The 23,536-nt window shown below is 38.5% G+C and overlaps 2 protein-coding genes and 1 long non-coding RNA gene across 3 annotated transcripts in view; all 3 read left to right on the forward strand.

Annotated features, from left to right (window-relative positions):
- The first annotated feature begins 45 nt into the window (after window positions 1-45).
- Window positions 46-3,496, forward strand: si:dkey-237j10.2 (uncharacterized protein LOC568721 homolog). Its single transcript, XM_056259991.1, has 3 exons — window positions 46-127; window positions 552-720; window positions 2,289-3,496. Exons 2-3 carry the CDS (start codon window positions 561-563, stop codon window positions 2,933-2,935), a joined length of 807 nt encoding a protein of 268 aa, XP_056115966.1. The 5' UTR covers window positions 46-127; window positions 552-560; the 3' UTR covers window positions 2,936-3,496.
- Window positions 3,497-4,131: 635 nt separating this feature from the next.
- On the forward strand, window positions 4,132-5,189 carry LOC130091865 (uncharacterized). Its single transcript, XR_008807870.1, has 2 exons — window positions 4,132-4,644; window positions 4,989-5,189. It is a non-coding gene; the product is annotated as an uncharacterized LOC130091865 (long non-coding RNA).
- Window positions 5,190-6,680: 1,491 nt separating this feature from the next.
- Window positions 6,681-23,536, forward strand: part of si:ch211-26b3.4 (connector enhancer of kinase suppressor of ras 2) — a 49,781-nt gene continuing 32,925 nt past the window's right edge. Inside the window, exon 1 of the mRNA XM_056260047.1 lies at window positions 6,681-6,993. Coding sequence (XP_056116022.1) covers window positions 6,930-6,993 — 64 coding nt within the window. The 5' untranslated portion in view covers window positions 6,681-6,929. The remainder of the gene's footprint in view (window positions 6,994-23,536) is intronic.

The following is a 23,536-nucleotide window of genomic DNA, read 5'->3' on the forward strand; positions in this document are numbered from 1 at the left end:
TATATAGATGAGAGAACTATCTGAAAGTGACACTAGATTGGACATTACTGAGCATTATTGTCACTCTTGAGATTTCTGTTTCTGCAACCATACAAAAAGGCATAGGCCTACCACTCTAAAACTTTTGGTAAGTTTCTTATATCTATTCTTAATAAATAGATAGTTGTGACTAGGCTATAATGATCTGCTTTTGTTTTCTTAACTGGTTGTCTAAAGGGTTTTGTTTAAAATCAGAGTAATCTATATTCTGAAAGGATTTTTATTCATTTTAGATTTTATTAAAGAAATTATTAATGAAGGAAGGAAGGAAGTGCAGTCATGCACTATAATCATTCAGTCCTTTTTAATTCCTCATTTCAGTTTGATTTCATTCATGCTATTTTTAATGTTTGATTTTGCCCTCTTATGTATGATTACTCTGTTTTTGTATTTGATTAAGTTTCTTCTTGAGTAAATAATAAAATGTATATTCACTGGAGCTCGATCTGTGTGTGTGTGTGTGTGTGTGTGTGTGTGTGTGTGTGTGTGTGTGTGTGTGTGTGTGCGCGCAGGGGGCTATCATGCTCGGAGAAGCTTTCCTTCTTGTTCTGAACTGCACAGAAGACACCACGAAACATGATGGACGCTCTCACACACTCTCATCCACCCTCACGACCTGTCCCGACCCCTGCATGACACACGCCACTGCCAGATCACCTCTGACACCACGAACTGTGAGAGGTGAGAGACCACAGAATTCCGGGTTATTAGGATGAGGTTGTGTTAAAAATAACATAAAGTCATGATCTAACTGATGGCATTAGGAGATGAACAATGAAGCAATATCACTTATAGACTATGAATGTGGCCCAGGTCCTGGGAACAGTCAATAAATGTAAAAATAAAATTCAGGAAGGAAGTGTGGTGCTGCTGAGAATTTGAACCCACAAACTGAAAAGCCACTTAAATGCAGGTGTTACATTTGAGCATGTGGTTAAAAGGATAGTTCACCCAAAAATGAAAATTCTGCCATAATTTATGCACTCTCATGTCGTTACAAAGCTGTATGATTTTAATTCTTCTGCAGAACACAGAAGAATATATTTTGAAGAATGTTTCAACTGTTTATATGTCCATACAATGAAAAACCAAAACAACTTTAATTTTATGGAAAAAAAATGCCTACAGGTTTTTGACATGAGGGTGAGTAAACGATGACATTTAAAATATATATAATTTGGAGTGAACTATGTATTTAAAGTCACCATGAAATCAAAATTGACAATGGCCCCTTTTCACGGACTTTGATGACACGTTTCGACAGTTATCAACATTGCAAATCTAGTAAAGTTTTGAATATTTTCATTATTATTATTTACACATTTATAACGCTATACTTTGAGTGACAGTACCTTGCAGTAAATGACAAAAAAACGAATTAACGCTGCAATGCTGTTTCTTATACAACTGCTGAGGGAGTGATGGTAAATTGGACATCTTTTTCTCTTCTGACTGCTGTAATCTATCTATGTATTTTTTTCCCTCTTTTGGAAAGTTGTGGAAACACTATAACAATTTTTTTCTTTTGCTTTTAGAGCAAATGCAAAAATTATATTTGCTGTCATCTCCCATTCACTGCTATAGAAGTTTACCCAACTATGCTGACTTCCGCTTCTGAGAACCCTGGAAATGTGAAAAGGGTCCATTCTTATTTTTAATGAAATATTGCAGTGTTAATTATAAATTATTTATCCATGCATTTTTTAAAAATTCATATGCCCTCATAATCTTTAGCCCCATAAACTTTAACTTCCCCTCCTCATCGCGACAATTCCCTTCCAGCAACCTGTCACTCACAAACAACAACAATCTAATCAATTTGAGATTGTTATTTAAAAAAAAAAAAAGTTGTTTTCTTATTCAAGAACCTGTCACTCATATATACAGCACAATAGAGAATACAATATGATCGTAATTTCAGTTAAGTGCCAAATATAATAGAATAAACCAACTAAATTCCAAGTCCATTTTAGCTAATATTTCAATTCAGTTGAGTGGCTCTGCAGCTACAATACATAAAAAGGAAAATTAAGAAAAATCCAAATACTTCCTCATTTTGGTGAGTACCCATGTGCATTGCACAAAAGCGGCATTTGTATGGAGACATTCAAACTGTCATACAGTGTATCAAGTGAGCTCCAAACTCTGGGCTTTTCTACAAATGTCCACATTTTTTGGCTATTTGTTTTGTGCTATGTTAAGATGAGGCTGGTTATAGCGGTGCCTAAAACATTCTCTCTTCATGTCAGCTGGCAGGCCCGAAGGCCTGGAAAAGCCAAGGCAGTGCCGGTCCTCTGCACCCAGCAACGCTATGCCCATTCTCAGCTGTAGCAGGGAGGAACACTTGGGCATGACTCTATATTGCTCCTGGTGCTGTCCCAGCTTCTACAAGGACTATCCAGACCTCCGGCTCGCAGGTGACCGGCTGGAGCACTGGAGTCCTCATAACCCAGACCGGCTCAACCCACCGGACGACGGACCACTGCTTCAATCTCAGGACTTGATCTCTCTGGAGCCTTCTTTGGAGCCAAGTCAACAAGCAGTGGGTGTAAGCCAGCAGGACGAGGGGTATCTTGTCATGAAGAGTGTTCAGAGCCCAGGCTGGGAGAGAAGGCTCACCAACTCCATGTTGAACGGCTATCTGGAGGTCCAAATGCTGGAGGTGTTTTGTCAGCATATGCAAAACATGGCGTGCTGCGGATCTTCATTGCTGGGCGCTGACGTCATGCCGGCACTGGTGCCCACCAGCCTGACTGTAGCCAAAGAACAGACAGCCAGTCAGGAAGAAGAGCTGGGTTCTTCATCCAATAATGTTGTGCGATACTTGAGCACTTGCTCAGCTCCAGCCACCTCCCACTTCAGCTCACCTGTGCTGCGAATTTCAGAAGATGAGTAGCCACACTTATAAACACACTCCTGCCCTAATAAAACTTCCTGTCTTTTGACCAACACACACATTTTTTAAAGATATCTGTGTTGTTAAAGGAATGTTCTGCGTTCAGTACCCACATCATTTGTGGCATGTTGATTACCAGAGATTTGTTTTGACTCATGCCAGGATTTTTGTAAAGCAAAAATAATGAACATTAACATACACAATGTTTCAAAAGTATAGACCTTATGTAGCCCCGCCCCTTTTCAGCGTTGCGCTCGTTGTGTTCTCGCTTTTCTGGTTTGTATTTCCACAGTATGAAGGTAAGATCTTATGGATTTATGAATGAACCGCTCGTTTTAAATTCTTCCCGGTCTACTGACATTTGTCATGACATCCACTTCAAACATTACAATGCTCATGATAACTTTTGTTAACTCTACAATTAGGTAAATCCATGTCACAAGCTTATTACTCTCCAAGAGCGATGCTATAGAAATATGAGCTAGTGCAAAAACGGAAGTTCAAAGACAAAATTCTAAAGATGGCTGCACGCTTGTTTCTCTGTATACATGTTATCATAGGGTGTGATAACTTGTGCACTTGTCTATGTAAAGTTACACTACTGTTCAAATGTTTGGGGTCAGTATTAAAAAAAAAAAGAAGTCTCTTATGCTCACAATGAAGGCTGTATTTATTCAATCAAAAATACAGTAAAAAACACAATATTGTGAAATATTGTATTGTAAAATGTAATTTATTTAATTTATTATTTCATGTAATTTACAGCCTCATTTCTCCAGTCTTCAGTGTCACATGATCCTTCAGAAATCATTCTAATATGCTAATTTGGTTCTCAAGAAACATTATTAGCAATTCTGAAAAACTACTATGAAAAAACTCTGAAAACTGTGATATAATTTGGTTTTAGGATTTTTTGATAAATAGAAAGATCGAAAGAACAGCATTTATTTGAAATGGAAATCTTTTGTCAAATTATAAATGTCTTTACTGTCACTTTTGACGAATTGAATGCATCCTTGCTGAATAAAAGTGTTAATTCCTTCTTTTTTTTTTTTAAACCTGACCCTTAACTTTTGGACAGTAGCTTACTTCTAAATTGTATACCTGCTATCTAGCATGATATACCCAAGCAATGTGACACAACTATCTGTAATGCCTTGTGTTAACATGGAGCAAACTCCATCCCAAGGAGTATGAATTTGGCTATGTTACAGATAGAATAGTGAATGATGAATGTTTTTTTTTTTTATCATATGAGTGCTTTAACAAACATGAGTCTCACATTTCTATATTTAGACTTTCCAGATTGCTGAACTCTTTACTTCCATTGTAAATACTAAATTGCCTACGTAATTATTACTGTAGCTGCAATTTGTGCTTTTTTATTTAAAAACAAAAAAAAAAACTACTGAGGGACAGTTCTGTTATAATGTTTAAAATGTTTTTTCTGTTATAATAAACATTCTGCCACAAACTCTGTCAATAGAGCTTAACTTTTGTTTAACTCAGAACATTCCTTTAATTTACATTTTCATTAATGCTAATTCATCCTTTCCAGACCTCACAGACTGACAAATTGTGACCAACTGCAAATCCCTCAGAAAACCCACAAACAAGTCCAATGTCATAGCAGAGTGCCTCTTTTCTTTTTACTCATCCACAATCCTCCCCTCTCCTTTGCACTTCCATTGTAAGCTTCCATCAACATGGTTTAGAAGAAGAGGAACCAAAGTCATGCTGTCATGTGTATGCTGCGTAATGACATCTATAAATGTTACCACTTCCTACTAAACAGCCAATCAAATGTTGTTTATCTCCATCAGTCCTGCTGCTAAATGCTACTTTCACTTTCCTTGTAATCATAATAAAGCGGTAATAATGAATTTAAACTTTATTAGCTTATGTCCTCGGTTCTATATATAGTGCCATGATTCAGTTAAATCAATTCATTTTTCCATTAGATGTTTTGGTAATGTTTCAATAATGTGAAACTGGTGTAATAAGTGTTTTTAAATACTGCCACCTGCTGTTCTTACTGTAAAATGACACCCAGGCGCAGAGAACTAATGCTGATACTGTGCTCGCGCCCTCTGCTGGGAGCGTTCGGAACGGCGGCCAATGTCACCATCAAGGGTTATGTCATACTGGCCATGGCATTGTCCTTCACCCAGAGCTGTGAGACCTCAACTGTTGTATTACATCGATGTTTACAGCTAAAATACACGCATTACATTAATATATGCTATATTAAGAATTTCATTTCATTTTATTGTAGTAATGAATGGAAATAGCTTATATGCCTTTGCTGACATGATGTTTTGACGTCACTCTGACGTCACATCCAGGGAGGGTGCAGACATAACTGTTAATTGGCCATAAGTAATGTGTGTTTGTGTGCATGCTGATATCCTGGCACCGGTACACAGGAGCCAAACTCACAGCATCATCAACAGGATTAACTGTTAACTGTGATCTGTAAATGTGTTTGCATGTGTGTGTGTGTTAATCTGATCTGTGCCAACACGGCTACTTCACACTCTTGTAGCTGCTCTGTGGGCATTTAAACGGGCTCTTTAGCCTGGCACCATGTCGCAAACCATAATACCAGATGGACCGCTCTCTCTCCACTAGTCCTGGAAGTTGCCCAGGCCAAAATAACATTTAATCTAGTTCCTTGCCATATTTTGATGTCCTGTGGTGGGACAGGAATGTAAATGCATACGAGTCAATGATGTGATGCTAATTTATGTGCTGGATCTGTAAAGTATTAAGGAAAATACATAAATGGTAAATGAATGCAATTTATAGAGTCAAATACACCTTTTGAGATGTTTGTGCATGTTTTGAATTTCTGAACTAAAATTAATTTTAAAGTAAAAAAAATATATACAGTGGTGTAACTGGAAATAAAAGGATGAAATAAAAATGTAATATATATATATATATATAATAGGCTATATATATTTATGTAAATAGAAACGTATGTACAAAACAACAATCAAAACCTAATACAATGATTATACATTTCTTAGTGGAATGTTTTTTTTAAAGGATTTTCCCTTTTTATCATCTCGCACATTCTTGTTTGTTAGCATACTGTCCCACAGCCGGAGACCCATGCACCCCCAATCTGTTTAGTCTTTCTGTGCATTTGCGATCATTTGAGCAGCACAGACTTGTGTTCTCTGTCTATTTTATCGGGTGACCCGGTTTCCCAGGTTCGGTCGGTTGCGGTTACCTCACTCTGCTGAGCAGCTATTGGTTTAGCTGGCGCACACTCCGACTTTTGCCATACGAGTGATATTGGGCTGCGGTGACGTAAGCGAACGGGCGCGCAGAAATTTTCCAGACGCGGACGGAGGAGCGAGCTCGTGTAGACCCGAAACGGTCCAACCGAGAGAGAGAGAGAGAGAGAGAGAGAGAGAGAGACGCATACAAGCACACATACCAAGTAGCCGTTTACAAGGCACTCGGTTGCGTCTCGCGCTCAGTATCGGACCCAGTGGAGCTGTTCAGCATTTATCGGTAGTGTCACCGAACAGTCCCCACGCTCACGGAACCGCTGACCCATGTGATACTGCAGCGTTGCGAGCGCGGATGGGAGGGGGCGAGAGACACATCCACCCCTGATCTCCACACATCATCCCCCCCCCCCCCCCCCCCCCCCCGCATCTCCACTCGATAGACTGAAGAGAAGCAGGTGCACACTTGGGAGAGAGAGAGAGAGAGAGAGAGAGAGAGAGAGAGAGAGAGAGAGAGAGAGAGCGCGCGCTGGAGGGGGGGCGGGGTAGAGTCGCGCGCGTGGATCTCTCCGTCGCAGTCCTCCGCGAGGATGTATCCAACAGCAAGACTCCTGCCGCGCGCGCGCTGCCGTCAATGTAACGGAATCACATGTGCCCCTGTGATCTAACGGCGGTTCTGATCTGTTTCTCTGGGTTCGGATGGTCCGCGCGCTCCATACACAATTCAACCGGGAAATCAACGCACACCAGCCATGGCGCTGGTCATGGAACCCATCAGCAAATGGTCCCCAAAGCAGGTGCTGGACTGGATGAAAGGTAAAAAAAAAAAAAAACATTTGTCCCCCCGCAGTACCTCTGCATGACCTATAGCCGGTGGGAGAGGAATGGGTGAGCGGGAAGAGCGTCTCGGCTGCATGCGGGCTGTGCTCGTCTCTGCCTGTGCCGTGCAGTGAGGTATTGATCGAGCTTGTGTGCCATTTTGCGCCTTTGCTCGGCGCACCATGGTGTGTGTGATCTGCACAGCGCTACACGCGTCGCGCAATAGGGGGTGTGCGTGTGGTCTGGGGATGCGTGATGTGTATGTGTGTCTGTGTGCGCGCGCTCGCTGTTTTGCAAGTAGATTAGCAAAAACGGTTATGACAAAGGGCGACATGGCGTTTTCATACAGTACCTAAATATACACATACGTGCATGTGCACACACACACACACACACACACAGAGAGAGAGAGAGAGAGAGAGAGAGAGAGAGAGAGAGAGAGAGAGAGAGAGAGAGAGAGAGAGAGAGAGAGAGAGAGAGAGAGAGAGAGAGAGAGACAGTGCTGTTTCCAGCCTCAGTGAATAAATCTCCCTCTCGCGCAGTGATAACTAGCACCATGGACAGATCCAGGCCGTCGCGCGCTGTGCTGCGCTGCAGATGCGCGTAATCTAGGGACTAGAAGAGGGATGACGGTATCTGTGGAACCAGCTGAGGCTTGACAGTCCCCCCCCATGACAAACATTTACTCCTTTAAACTAATTAGTATCTATTTTTATGTCACTAGTACTTGGGGTTTAATTACCATAAGTAATCCATTTGTAGCCTATCATTTTCAATTGTCTAGATTCGTGTGCTTACAGTGACTAGTAGCCTATATTAACTTTGTCACAGTACATACTAGTTCTTATTTATTTGCTTCTAGTCACTATCCTAATATGGACATGTATCTATTCCATTGTTACTGGAAACAGATTGTATATTCAATGCTTCAATTATGTTACTTCTACCTACTGTATAACTATTTATTAGCCTATGTACTAGTTGACCTATTTATTTATTTTGTACTTCTAACAATCATAATAGTTATCATAATAGTGTCAATTTCAGCTTCACTTGTACTTATTTTATTTATTAGATAGACCTTTTTAGACAGAGATTATTGTGTCTATCCCAATTGTACAGTAACATAAAAATAGATGGTATTTATTTTTTAGGAAAACTAGGTAACCCATCCAGAAGGAAGCAGGAGAGTAGGCTATCCGAATGCTGCTTGCCGATAGTTGAAGGCACACCATGCAGGTTTCGTCATGCAGTTATAGCTCAGGGATGTGGACTTGGCCTTTCCTTTTGGGGAAAAACTGATGGCATTTTCAAAAAGCTATGCAATCTGACATGACAATTGGTATCTGATTGGAAATAATTTTCCATTAATGACATGCTCTTCTTTAGATGACATGCAAAGACACACTGATGGATGATGCACAGACGATATAAGTAGAACACAATGGAGCAGCTGTGGTGGAGAGACATAGGGCCGAAATACCAGCAAGATCAGATGCAATCTGAAGTGAAGTTTAAGGGCATTAGTGCACATGACATTCAGCTGCTCATAATCTCTACACATGAGCATTTCAAAGGTCAGATAGCCTTTGCCACCAATCTAATAATGGACAAGTGTACACAGGTGAATCAATAATGGTTGTGATCTGTATGTCCAAAACACCCATACTTTAATGAAATTCTTAAGCCAATTATATGTCCCTCAGGTCTCTCCTGTATCTATTAATGTACAGTGCCCTCCACTAGTATTGGCATCCTTGGTAAATATGAGCAAAGGCTGCTGTGAAAATAAATCTGCATTGTTTATCCTTTTGATCTTTCATTAAAAAAATTCACAAAATTCTAACCTTTCATTTAAGTTAAATAATTGAAAGTGGGGGGAAACTGACATTATGAAATCAATGTTTTTCTCCAATTCATGTTGGCCACAATTATTGGCACCCCTAGATATTCTTATGAGTAAAATATCTCTGAAGTATATTCCCATTCATATTCCCATTTTCTTAGCACACCAGGGTGACTAGGAGCATGAAATTGTCCAGCCAAGACCTCCTGTTCCACTGGAGTATAAATATGAGGAAACACAAAGGCCAAATTCCCTTAATCATCCATCACAATGAGTAAAACCAAAAAATACAGTTCTGATGTGCAGCAAAAGATTGTTGAGCTGTAAGAAAATAGCTAAAGCATTGAAAATCCCCATTTCCACCATCAGGGCAATAATTAAGAAGTCCCAATCAACTAAAGATGGTATGAATCTGCCTGAAAGAGGACGTGTGTCTATATCGTCCTAATGCACGGCGAGGAGGAAAGTTTGAGTGGCCAAAGACTCTCCAAGGATCACAGATGGAGAATTGCAGAGATTAGTTGAGGCTTGGGGTCAGAAAGCCTAAAATGTTTTATTTGAGCACAAAATGAAGCTTCTGCCATGACCATCCCAGTTCTCTGACCTGAACCCTATAGAAAATGAGTGTGCTGAACTGAAGAGAAGAAGCACCAACTTGGAGCTGGGAATCTGAAGGATCTGGAGAGATTCTGTATGAAAGAATGGTCTCTGATCTCTTGTCAGGTGTTCTCCAAACTCATATTTACCAAGGGTGCCAATATTAGTGGAGGGCACTATACTTAGGCAAAAAATGCCCCCATAGTTGATCCATTTCACTAGTCCATAGGCTTCTTCAGGGATTGAACTTGCCGGCCGCGAAAAGTTATTAAAGACATCGTTAAAATAGTCCAAGTGACTACAGTGGCTCAATCTTAAGTTTATCAAGCGACGAGAATACTTTTTGTGCGCAAAAACAAACAAAAATAACGACTTTATTTCAACTATTCATTTCTTTCTCTTTGGGCCTCTAGTCAGTTAACGTAGTGTGATTCCGTAGAGCTACGTCACACGTAGGCTCACTATTGGCCGACGCTGGTCATGTGCGTGATGCGTGTGACGTACAACGTAGGCTCACTATTGGCCGACGCTGGTCATGTGCGTGATGCGTGTGACGTACAACAACAGAAGCTTACGCTATTACACTAGTGAACTGACTCGAGGCCCACAGAGAAGGAAATGAATAGTTGAAATAAAGTCGTTATTTTTGTTTTTTTTGCGCACAAAAAGTATTCTCGTCGCTTGATAAACTTAAGATTGAGCCACTGTAGTCACTTGGACTATTTTAACGATGTCTTTAATAACTTTTCGAGGCCGGCAAGTTCAATCCCTGAAGAAGCCTATGGACTAGTATGGAGGAGTGATCCAGCTCTCAGATTTCATCAAAAATATCTTAATTCGTGTTCCGAAGATGAACGAAGGTCTTACGGGGTTGGAACAACATGAGGGTGAGTAATTACTGACAGAATTTTCATTTTTGGGCGAACTAACCCTTTAACTCTTAATTGTAACATTTCTGTAAAGCTCCTTTGAATCTATATGTATTGTGAAAATTGCTATAACTGAACTGAATTGAATTCTCCCCTGTGCAGGATCACTGATTAGTTCTGTATTTTAGAGAACTAGGTTTCACGGCCAGTTGTGCAGGATGGTTTCCATTTTCAGGAACCCTGTTCACTGTCTCAGATGCAACTGCAAACTATAGCTGCTTGTGCATAATCTTCACAATTACTGCTGACAAAGAGTTTGTCAGACCTTAGAGCACCTGATCCTGGGTCATTTTGCTGGTATTGATGCTTTCTATTGCTTTGCATCACATTTTCATAGAGATTCTGCACTATAGAAAACATCTCTCAGTGTGATTGTTTTGTGTTTATTGTTTACTGTTTATTTCCTAAATTGTAGTCTTGGAGCAACTGCCATTGCCATATTTCTGTTATATGTGTATTTCATTGGTTTTCTTACACTTGGCAGAAGTGTAAATAGAAAAAAACTTGCATGCAGAGATGTGGCATGTGCTGATGGTGTCTAGGGATAATCTGCCGCCTCTAACATTACAGACATCTTGTAATATAAAACTCTGCTGCATGCCCAGTTTTGACCTTTACAGCTTACATTTGAAAAATCATCATGCAGGTTGACATATGATAGGATCTTATACCCAAGATGACAGTTAGGACTGTGGATATGCATTTGGTTCAGCAGTTATTGTTAAAGGGTTAGTTCACCCAAAAATTATTCTGTCATGTTGTTTCAAACCCGTAAGACTTTCTTTCATCTTCGGAACACAAATGAAGATCTTTCTGATGAAATCTGAAAGCTTTCTGTCCCTCCATTGACAGCTACACAACTGACAGTTTGACGCTTCAAAAAGTTCATAAAGAGATCGTAAAACTAATCCATTTGAATTGAGCGGTTTAGTCAAAAGATTTCTGAAGAGACACAATCACTTTATATGATGAAGAAATTTCATTTAGGCTTTCAGGCGTGGGAAACGGAAGCTCAAGCATGTTTGCATGACGTGCAAGAACCAATGAGGTTCATTCTCGTGTTACGCAGCCCGTTTGAGCTTCCGCAAGAACCAATGAGGTTCATTCTCATGTTACGCAGCACGTTTGAGCTTCCGCAAGAACCAATGAGGTTCATTCTCGTGTTACGCAGCACGTTTGAGCTTCCGCAAGAACCAATGAGGTTCATTCTCGTGTTACGCAGCACGTTTGAGCTTCCGCAAGAACCAATGAGGTTCATTCTCGTGGGTCAAGCAGGTTCAGTTGAGCTTCTGTTTATGTTCGCTGATCAATGTTTATATGTGAATAAAACCGGTCAATTCAAATGGATTAGTTTTACGATCTCTTTATGAGCTTTTTGAAGTGTCAAAGTGTCAGTTGTGTAGCTGTCAATGGAGGCACAGAAAGCTCTCAGATTTCATCAAAAAGATCTTCATTTGTGTTCCGAAGATGAACGAGTCTTACGGGTTTGGAACAACATGAGGGTGAGTAAATGATGATAGAATTCTCATTTTTGGGTGAACTATCCCTTTAAGGTTATCCATATAGTTGTAGTTACGGTATGGTATTGATATTTCAGTCCTTTCAAATGTGTTCCGTTTAACAGAAAAAATTGTCAATACAATGTTCTACTTGGAGTGTGTCTCACTGCAGTGGTTCTTCCCAGTATTCCATGCTACTGTTGCTCTTCTGTCACTTATCAGAGCATTTATCTCCACTGTTCTCTGTTAACAAAATGAGTGCACACTCCATAAGCCCTAGTGGCTCACCTGTTTCATCTAATAAAATCTTTCCAGAGGCTTAATTTCATTTGCAAACCTATTCAGCTTGTTTGTATCTCTGTATATTTTAGGGGTTTTAGATGACTGATGTCCATGTGTAAATAATCAAATGCCTCTGCCTTTTCACTTTGTATTATTGCAATGTCAGCAGTATATGTAACTGAACATTGTGTAATCTTTCCCCATTTATCTCCGTTTATTGGTCAACTAAAGTCACGTTTTACTTTACAGGCTTTTGACAGCTCCAAGTCTTTTGTGAAAACTACAGATTGTACTTCCGCATTTTGATATCCCCGGTCACATACAGTTTGTTCGAGCCCAGTGTATTATGGTTGTTAAAGTTTTTATAACTTTCTGGCAAATTGAAACACCACAGCCCGTTTTCTCTGTTTTCTCTAGTCATACAGTTCAGATTGATTAAAAACATTATCCCATTATTTAAATGATCTCAATAAATGTTGGCTGTTTCAAATTCAGATCAGAATAACCTACTATCACATTACTTTCACTGTTGCTGCAGTATACAGCATGCAAATTTTCTGTCAGCATGAAAATCCCGGATGAGCTGTAATACATTTGCCAAAATGTGCGTTATACAACAGAGCTCACTGCCCTGGCCTGAATACTATATTCCATAATGGATTCCATAAGTGCTCAATTTGACCTTCAATTTCCAGCGTGATAAAGAAATCACAAGTTATATCAGCCATCATTTTTTAACACCCTTTTCTCGACTCGTTATTTAAGAATTAAGACATTATAAGACAATAATCAATAAAAATCCTCAATAACCATTTTTTCACATAATAGGTTCATGTTGTAGAATACTTCTGTTTGAGATGTTTATCAATGCATACTGCTTCACATAATGCTTTAAAAAAATAGTTGATAGTTTAGTTTGCAGTATACACTAATATTCTATTTGAACATTGCATTTTCTTATCCAACAGATAAAACTTTAGCACCTCTCCTTGACTTTCAGTTTCATTGCAATTTGGCAGATGTATTCATCAAACTAATCTTATCCCTTACGAAAAAGAAGTATACTTCAAGTTAATTTTATGAAGTATACTTAAGTAATGTTCAAGTATATTTTTAAGTATACTTTATGTAGTAAGTATACTAATGTCAATATGTACTCGTAATAAACTTGTAAGTGTACTATTTTAATACCGCTTGGGACTAAATTGGCCCACTTGTAGTATATAAAAGTATATGTTTAAGTGTACTATAAGTGTAACATTAGTAAACTTTAAGTGCACAACTAGTTCATAATTACGTTTCTCATTTGTACTGCAAGTGAACTTATGGGTATACTAGTAGTTTACTATTTTAATACTTGTAGAAAATTTTTAGTTTATGAAAGTACACTTTGAAGTATACTCATAGTATAAAACTACTAAACTAGTAGTTTACTACGGTAATACCGAGAGTACTACGGTGGCCGAGAGAGCTCAACACGCTGCAACTGAAGAAAACACATGCAAATAGAAAAAAAACTCGTGCAAATAGAAAAAAACGCGTGCAAATAGAAAAAAAACACCCGCAAATTAAGAAAACATCTTCATCAGTTTGTGTGTAGTGTGTATGTTTTTAAAAAAAGTATTTAATAAGCTACTCAATCAACATAGTAAGTACAAGCCAAGAATACTTAGAATACTTAATTATACTTTTAAGTATATCTCCATCAACAAGTATAGGCCAAATATACTTAGACTTTCTGTCAGTATAAGTCAAGTATACCTAAGTGCAATTTGAAGTATATTTCTGAGAAGTACATAAAGTATATTTCTGAGAAGTACATAAAAAGTAGACTGAAAGTATACTTTCTTATTTTTAGTTTAAAATAAGTATACTGATATACTACACTTGAATAAACTTCTTTTTCGTAAGGGATGTCACAGAGTACATAGTTAATACATACCCATGTAATCAAAGTCTGGACATTTGTGGCTTTTAGTTCAATTTAGCTTTGAGGCCATATATTTGCCAGTGTATTCCAAAAACTATTTTATGTATCTATCTTTCAAAAAAAAAAAAAAAAAAAAAAAATCTTTCAAATAGTAATCATGTACTATTTGAAAGGCCCCATTAGAACATACTGTTTCACTATTTACATTTATGGATTTGGCAGATTCCTTTATTCAAAGTGACTTACATTGCTTTGCAGGGTACATATTTTATCAGTCTTGCTTTCCTAGAAATCAAACCCATAACCTTGGTCTTGATAGCACCGTGCTCTACTGCTTACAGGAAGACTGAATATGAAGTAATACTGTGCTCATCAAGCTATTTCGTGGAAATTATTAACAGTCTGGATTTCCGAAAAACTAACATTTAAATAGATGTACAAGACTGGCTGTCTGAAGGCCGGGGGAGATGAGGAAAAAGAGTGAACTCAAAAACACAGAGGTCAAACCGGCACAGGTGATGAGCTCAATTCAAACATTCTCTCCTGCGCTGATTCAGATTCTGCAAAAGAACTTATTTGACGAATGCCTTCAATTTAATAAACCCAAAACAAATTGACTGCATTTGTGGGGAAAGTGCTCTGCACTTCCTCACCTTGCCTGAGCTGAGTGTTTTATCACTCATTATCTGCTATTCCTGAAGCTGTGAAGGTCAGGTTCTCTTAGCCTACTAATACAGAATGCTCCAGGCACTCATTTAAAATGATTTCAAATGGTGAATCACCTTCCATGAACCAAAAACAAATATAGGCCTATCTAAAATGATTCTTCACCACTCATGCATAGACATAAATTTCAGGATTTCAACCTGTCACACCACACGCGTGAAACAGGTTAGTGATAGGAGAAACAAAGCTTTTTGAAACTTTGAATCAATTGTTCCATTTGCCTCATAAAACGAGTCACTGTTTCAAAGCGTTCGAATCGCCAATCACTGGTTTGAAACAAATGATTCGCAAAGGTTTCGAAACTTCATGAAGCATGTTTTGAATTCATTAAAACATTCACTTTCACACTAACAGCGTTTCTGCTTCGTTTTGATAGAGGAAATAGTGATAGGCTATCTAGGTTGCTAAATTGAGTATTTTAAGAGATAAAAAAAGAAAATCACTCAATTTAATTTACATGAGAAATTCAAATGGCAAAAAATCTACACAAAAAGAAACACAAACCCAAAAATACCACAATAAACTCCTCTAGAGAGTCTTTGTGCGACTTGCTGCATTTGTAATTTGCACGAAGCCCGATAGACGAGTTTTTGCAAAAAAGGTGAGTAGTTTGTACATATTATTTTATTTTGAAAAAGACATCTGTTAAACTCGCATGCTACATACAGGCCTGTGCACGAGTAGCACGAAAGAAGCGTGTATTCATTTCAGTGCCCGTATTAACAGGGGTCCGTAATTTATTTTTATTTATTTTTTACTGAAATAAGCCAAAATGCACTTTGAAACTAATTATCTCCACAATGTTTTACAATAAACCTGGCGTTTCTGAATACATCTTTGTTGTTGACTGAATCGCTTGAGTAAATGATTCACAAATTGCTTGAGTGAATGATTCAGTGACTCTCTCATGAGTACAGTTCATGAGTACAGTTGCTTGTTATGTTTCCTTTCTGTGCATTTGACTGAATCGGTTGAATGAATGACTTACTCATTTAATGATGGTTATATGACGCCACCTACTGGCATAATTATAAAAAAAACACCATTCAAAAGACTCCAGTAGATAATATTGTTTTAGTGTTTTTTATTTGACCAAAAATACACAAAAAAAAGAATATTGTGAAATAGTATTTAGTTGTTTTCTATTTTCATACATTTTAAAATGTAGTTTATTCCTGTGATGACAAAGCTGAATTTTCAGCATCATTACTCCAGTCTTTAGTGTCACATGATCCTTCAGAAATCATTCTAATTTGCTGATTTGTTGCTCAGGAAACATTTCTTATTGTTAGGACAGTTGAAAACTGTTGTGCTGCTTAATATTTTTGTGGAAACTGTGATAAACTTTTTCAGGATTCTTTGCTGAATAGAAAGTCCAAAAGAAATATTTCTTTGAGATAGAAATCTTTTGTTAGGCTACATTATAAATGTCTTTACTGTCACTGTAAAGTTTAGTATTTGATCACTAATAGAGTGAGGTTGTACGTTTTGTGATATCATGAAAGAATATAGCCTTGAGAGCAAAGAGACAACATTTATGACATGTTCTGTCATTGATCATTGGGATGGTCAAAGGACTTTCAAGAAGTATGCATACAGGTGGTGAACAGATTTTAAAAAAAAAATCTCCAAGATGTCCGGTGTCCAAAGTGGGGCGTATCAGAATCTGAAACAGCAGCAACTGGGCTTGGAACGGTAGGATGTTTGCGAGCGTGTGTGTCTGAGTGAGTGTTCTAAGGGGTTTCCTCACGATGAGTCACCTCTCTTAGTGGGAGGGACCAGATTCATTTTTCCCTTTGTCAGCTGTTCTTGGATCCGCTAGATGTGTTAGCGCAGATGTGAGATGGTGGGATGTAAACCAGAAGAGTGGACTTGAAGAGATTATGTGTGTGTGTGTTTCTTAAAGGAGGCCATTCTCATAGAGAATTGCATGTAATTATGCATGCTAATGACCGTTTTTTTCCATGGTGAAGTACTCTCTCCTGTCCCAGCTTAATATGCAGAGACGCTGCAAAAGGGGAAAATGGATTATACATCTATCTGATGTGACTTTTAAAAAATACTTTTGGTTGGTGAAATCTTATTTGGTCATGTTAATTTAGTCATATTAAACATTTAAATATTTGTATAAAATAGAAATAGCCAATATATTCAAATATTTTTAGTATGTCATATTTAGCCTATATCTATATCTATATATTAATTTTCTTCAAATCATTTTAAATTTTTCTTTTTTTTTAATAAAACCTAGGGCCTATACCACGAAGCCTGTTTAGGTGGTTAGCCAGGTATGTTTCAGTTTAGTTTGTGCCAACCCTGGGTTTTAGGCACCATGAAAGTGGTTTGCCTTTTAGCAGTAGGCCTATTCATTGCCATAGTAACTTACCGCTCAACGGCTAAAGGTATGCTCACAGTCACACACTACATGATTTTTGGCTGGAATCTGCAGTTTTCCAAGGTCTGCAACAAAATCCTCGGATTGCAGTCAAATTGGTGCTTGTTGCAGTGCCGATGGTCGTAAAGTATGAGCAGGTCACACAGGTACACACGCTACAAGATCACGTGACAATAATATCAAACAGGTTTTAAAAATAACTTAACGTCTGTGACTGCTCTAGACAGGCTAGTATCACGGCACTGCGTTATTTTTTAAAACCTTTTTGATATTATTGCCACGTGATCTTGTGTGTGCAATACAACGACAAGGTGGAGGGACACACAAAGCATTTTGTCTTCATGTCTGAGGCACTTCACTGAATTTGTACTTAGAAAATAAGTAACAAAATGTGGACAATGTCCATAATTGTTTTGGCAATATTGTAAGTATTTATTTGTGTTACTTTCTTGTGAAAAAAAAAATATATATATATACAGTATATATATATAAAAGCAAGATATTTAATAAAAAAACAGACTATAAAGTTATGTCCCTCAGTCTGAACTCAACCCCGTCATGCCAACTATTCTCCACTAACCAGAAATGACATCATTTAGGTCTCTTTAACAGTGGTGCAGGAAATGGCAAGTAATATCCTACTTTTTATTCATATTTTTGAATCGTATTAGTCAGGGAGGGTACTGTCAAGCTTAAAAGGGTAGGCAGTTTCGGAGCAGCTAGCAATAGCAAGCTAGTTTTAAAAGCATTAGATAGATCCCACTCTCCCTTCAGAGCGTTCCCCAAAGCCACGCCTCCTTCAAAACACATGAACGCGCAGGTCGCACACAGCCAGAGCAGATTCAGCTAATTCATTTCGGCATTGTGTTGCCAGAGAAACAGATAAATCCAAGTCTGATTACCTGAACAGCACAGAGTAGAAAGTCACGGTTGCTATCTTGTAATTATACAACATGTCATGAACGAATTATATAGCTCGTTGTTTTGGTTTTGGAGGAACTGTAAAAGGTGGCTGTCTGTAGCGCTGATGACGTGTGATGCACAGAGGTATGGAAAAATACATTTGTTGACTGCCAGGTAGGACATCCTATCATTGCCTTTTGACCCGAATGCAATGATTGGACAAATATTTTTCGGTCCTGAGACTTCTACAGAAGATATAGGCGATGTACTTTTTTTAAAAATATGTAGACCACTTCTATTATTGATTGCTATTAGGATGTGATGAGAGTTTCAACCAGTATAACAAAAAGTGCTTAACAACTCAACCCCATCGCATAAAATGAAGATGGAAAATGATTATTTTTCAAAATGTATAAGTATATACAATGTACTTATTTGATTGCTGCCATATATGCTCTACTCTCCTACACTACAAGAGGAGCAGTGGCCATTTTGTGCAAAATAAACCTCAACCCCATCACACTCAACCCTGTAACATGTATTTCTCATTGTTTCGGGTTGTAAACTAGTGACAGGGTTTTTCACTTCAGTAGTTCACTTATCTATGAATAATTGTAATTAAAAAATAAATATAATAATAATGGTTTCAGTAAAGATATACTTACCAAAATCATGACAACTCATCACATTTTGTTAAAAATAGAATATTTGATGTAATATGTCCACTTGACAAGCATCCTATGTCAGAAATGGCAGCTACTTCAGCAGCAGAAACCCAGAAAGAAGGCCATAAAGACAGAGACAAAATTTGAAGGCAATGTCTCCCTTCAAACCTGTTACAGTCTTCAAAATCCATCATACTATTCTCATCTATTCTTTTGGAAAAAAATAGGGAAGACGATTAAAAATGAAGGCATTTCTTGCTGCACTCTAAAAACGTGTTCAGTTCACTTACTTAAAAAGAATCTAGTAAACCCGTTGGCTTAAAATTATTAAGTAAATAAACGAAATGCTTAATTGAAAAAAATTAAGTTATGTGAACTTGACAATTCAACATTACGTTTTTTTTTTTTTTTTTTGATTAAGCATGACGTTTATTTAGGCCTACTTAATTTTAAGGCAATGGGTTTCCTAATTTTTTTTTAAGTTAAGTCAACTGATCACTTTTTACAGTGCACCTGACATGTTAAGGACTAACACAGTCAAATAGTGGTTTTAGTTAAATATCTAAATTGAATTTTCTTTTTTTACAAAAATAAAGAGACCACATATACAAGATTTGCCTATTTTTAACTTCAGTCCCATAAAAAATAAAAAATGATCATAAAATGTTACATTTGTAGTTATTCAATTGTTATGAGGTACACTTGAGCAGTGGTTGATGTTTGTTTTATAACAATTTATTAGCCATATTTAATGCCTGAGGTGGGAAAAATATAATATGTCGGAGGTTTGATATGTGCCTAATGATGTGGCATATTTAAAAATGAATTACCGCTAGTGTTAAAAAAATCCAAGTTGAAATATTACCGAATCCCAGGAATGACCCTGAAACCAAATCTTTTACTTCTACTGTGTGGTACTGTTAAAAGTAAAGTATCCGATGATCTGAGAGTCCTTACAGGTTCATAAACTGTAAGCATTTTTAAAAGATAGTCTGGAGCAAGTCCATGCAGTGCCTTATAGACGGTTTCAACGGCAACAACATAAACAAACGTTACTGCGCATGCGCGCTTTTGTGGCCCAAACTTAACTTCCGGTAGAGTCAATAACAACAGAGTTCATCTGTAGAAACCATAGACTTTTTGTGAGAAAAAAAGTCTCAATTCTGTCTTTTTTTCTCGCAATTGCGACTTTATTTCTCAGAATTGCAACTTTATTTCTCACAATTCTGACTTCTTATCTCGCAATTATGAGATTAAAAAGTCTCAATTATTATTATTTTTTTATTCTTCATGGCCGGAAACAAGCTTCCATAATTATCTGTTGCTTATCATGAGTTTGTTACCTGTAACGAAGTGAGTGCTACAGATCCTTGAATTCTTGCCTGGCTGCCAAGCCTCTCATCGCACAGCGGTGATCCACGCTCGCCGTCTCCCTTCGTTTTTAGGAAACCGAATTTTTTTATTTTTGATAAGGTATTTGTCCCAGAGCCTCAGGTTGCATCCCACAACACAACAACCTGAGCCCAACTTCAGTCTGCTCATCACCTTAATTTTCACTGCGTTTGTAGTCGGCGCCATATTACCAGAGAATGATATTATGATTATGATATTACCGGTTAACAAACACAGACCGGAAGTTAACTTCGGGCCAGCGCGTAACCCGGGCAACGCGCGTGCGTTCGATGAAACCGTCTATAAACTAATAAAAGGTTTTTAAAATCAACAGGTAACCAATGTAATGATTTTAGTATAGGTGTAATGTGTTCTCTCTTCTTGGTCTTTGTCAATACTCGAGCAGCAGAGTTTTGTATTAATTGTAGTTGATTAATTGTAGTCTTTGGTAGACTTAATCCATTAAACATGAGCAATTTTACTTTAACAATTGATCGTTCGCAGGCCCCTCCCCCAAAACGGCTATTGTCCAATCACACATCATAGCAACCGTTACTATGTGAGCAGGTCCGTCAAACATTGACTCCAAGCAAGATGGTGAAGCGGTGCGGCCACGGCGTTTGTAAATCGGACACTAGATACCCCGAGAGATTGTCTGGAGGAGTTGTGTTCTTTCCGTTTCCAAAGCCGAAAACACAACGTGCGCTGTCCCTACAATGGATAAAACAGTGTGGACGGCCCCACTCCCAGTTAAATGTGTCGAACATGGTTAACTCGCGTGCAGCGTGCGTGAGACTGAGACAATGAGATTGCTAGTCAAAGACACACGGAGAAAGCAGATCAAGACGATCCACAAAGGAAATACGTTTTCTAAAGTGTTGTTGTTAACATGATATTTTAGGGGGGAAATGAGCAGCAGTCACTAGCAGTGGAGGCAGCACCTGCCAGTGGCGTAGGCAGAAATTGTATTTTGGGTGGGCCAGTGAAAATGTGAGTGGGCCTATAGTTTTTCATAGAAAAAAATGACTTCAGTAATAATTAACCTTAGAGAGTAGAAAAATTAATAGACAAACTGCAAAAACAGTTACACCTTTTTTCCGGCAAATCATCATGTTCAACCAACAGAGCTTAATAAAGGCTGGACAAACCAGTGTAGACAATAACCTGTCTATTTTATTCAGCAGTGCAAAGACAGTTCACCCGAAAATAAAGTAAGCTAAAATAATAATATCGCAGCTAGATCGGCGGGTAAACCCGCGTCAGGCTGATCGGGAGAGAGGGAGCAAGAAGCAGCCGCCACCAGCACCTGACTAGCCTTCTTGTGGGTTAATGAGTCTGATCTTCGAAGAACTGGGCTGTGTGGACTCGGTAGATGAAGGCAGTGGTGTGTCTTCTCTTCTTCCTCAACTCTTGCTTTTTTCAAATAGCACATTAAAGAAAGTTGTTTAGCCATTATTGTGGCGCCGACGCCGCTGTGAGTTTTCCTGTCGGAACCCCCAGCAACCATAGCAACCAATAACGTTCCGGAGAGAGTCTACAACTTGCTTCGACAGTTCCATTTTTATTCGGAAAACGAATTAAACACACACAGCAGTCAACAATAAATCAGGTATTAATATATTTTCTTAAATACATTTGAATAAAAATAAACTAAAAATGTATTTTTTATCAAACTTGCCTGGGCGGGCCAGTGAGTAATGTGGGTGGGCCAGTGCCGCCCTGGCCCAATACTGGCTACGCCCCTGCTGTAGACTACAGTTTAGACTAACGTTAGAGGAGTGCACGTTCGCAACGGGGAACGTATGAAGCTTAACAGTTACTTGACAACATCAGTTCATATCAATATCGTAACGAATAGAAATAATGTATGGTTATCTGCATCTTTCCGTCTATTATGTATAGTTACTTTTTAAACACGAAAATCGCATTCAGCATGACACGCAAGCGGTTGCCGTGGTAATGAACAACCTGCTTGTTAAAGCGAATGAATAATCCTGTATCTGAGGCAAAATGACTAAATATGCAGCGCGAGTTATATATTTCTAACTCCAAACAATTAGCCACTGAAACAGCTTATAGAATCTTCTTCAAGGCTGTGCTGGTTGCATTTGAGGTAACGTTACAGGTCATGGGGTTTCTCAGATTTCGCTTGAGACCGGTTTGAGAGCTTGAGAGCATTATTAGCCTCGATAGTAGTCGTGTCTCCTTCATTGCGTATTTTAATATTTTGAATATATCCCTCCACTGCATACTGTAACCCCTTTTGCCTCGATCTGGAGGATATCGCGGAGGTATTGCTCCAAAAAAGGTCACTGACGCACCTCTTCCCGTCATGGCAATCTGTGGCGCTGGTCGTGTTTGACCATTTATTTGACGGGCGTAGCAACAATAACTAGGGGGCGTGGCTTTTGCGAACGGTCAATTATCTGTTAGTTTAAAGTTATGTAAAAATATAAGCTACAGATAATATAAAATTAAAACACGCTTTAGAATCAATATAGATAAAGCTTTAAAAATGACTACATATGAGCTTTCATATTCAAATGATATAGCAAGATATTTACTTCTGGCTGTGTAAATGCATTTATATACTTCATATTCTTCAATCTCTTAATCCTTGGCAGAAGAGACAATTCAATCGCACTGACTCTCTCGCGAGAAGTGAATCACAGTTTTGCACGTTTCAAGGCATGTGATTGGCTGTTTGCTGATGTCACACTTTCATGTGCTCACGCTCCATCAACAACATGGTAAAAAACAAAGCCTGATTTGACTGGTTTGGTTTTGTCAACTCAAAGCTAATCCTGTAACCCTGAGTTTGTTCAACTACCATAATGGTATATGAGCCCCTAGTAAGCCAGAAGTAAGCCATTCCCGCCTGACCAATGGTGTGTGAGTATTTGGCTGGATAATCTGGTCATCCAACCAACTGTTAAATCATTATTGCAATTCCATTTGGTGATGCGAGTGCTAGAGGAAATACACATTTCTTCTTTAATGTGTGTATGTTTGCAGTGTATTTATGTGTGCGCATTTCCAGTATGGATGTGTGTGTGTGTCTGTGTATAGGACTGTAGGAAATGGAGGCCTTTATCATTCCCTGTGCAGGCTTACCTCACCGTCTCTAAGCAACGGTTGCCAAGCAGCCCGTATAGCTGGAGCAGAACGAGAGAATGAAGAGACTGAGCACGAGAGAAAGTCTGTTTAGCTGAAGGACATCCTACACACACACACACACACACACGTGCATGTCGATAAAATATCACATAGGTTATCTTTTGTGTGTGTGTGTGTGTGTTTGAGACCATAGAGCTGTTTATGAAGGACTCTGAGCTTGGGTTCATCTGCAAGTTCAGAATGTTCCCATCTGAAGAGT

Source organism: Rhinichthys klamathensis, unplaced genomic scaffold (assembly GCF_029890125.1).
Source record: "Rhinichthys klamathensis goyatoka isolate OS25496 unplaced genomic scaffold, OSU_Roscu_1.1 h1tg000172l_1, whole genome shotgun sequence".
NCBI lineage: Eukaryota > Metazoa > Chordata > Actinopteri > Cypriniformes > Leuciscidae > Rhinichthys > Rhinichthys klamathensis.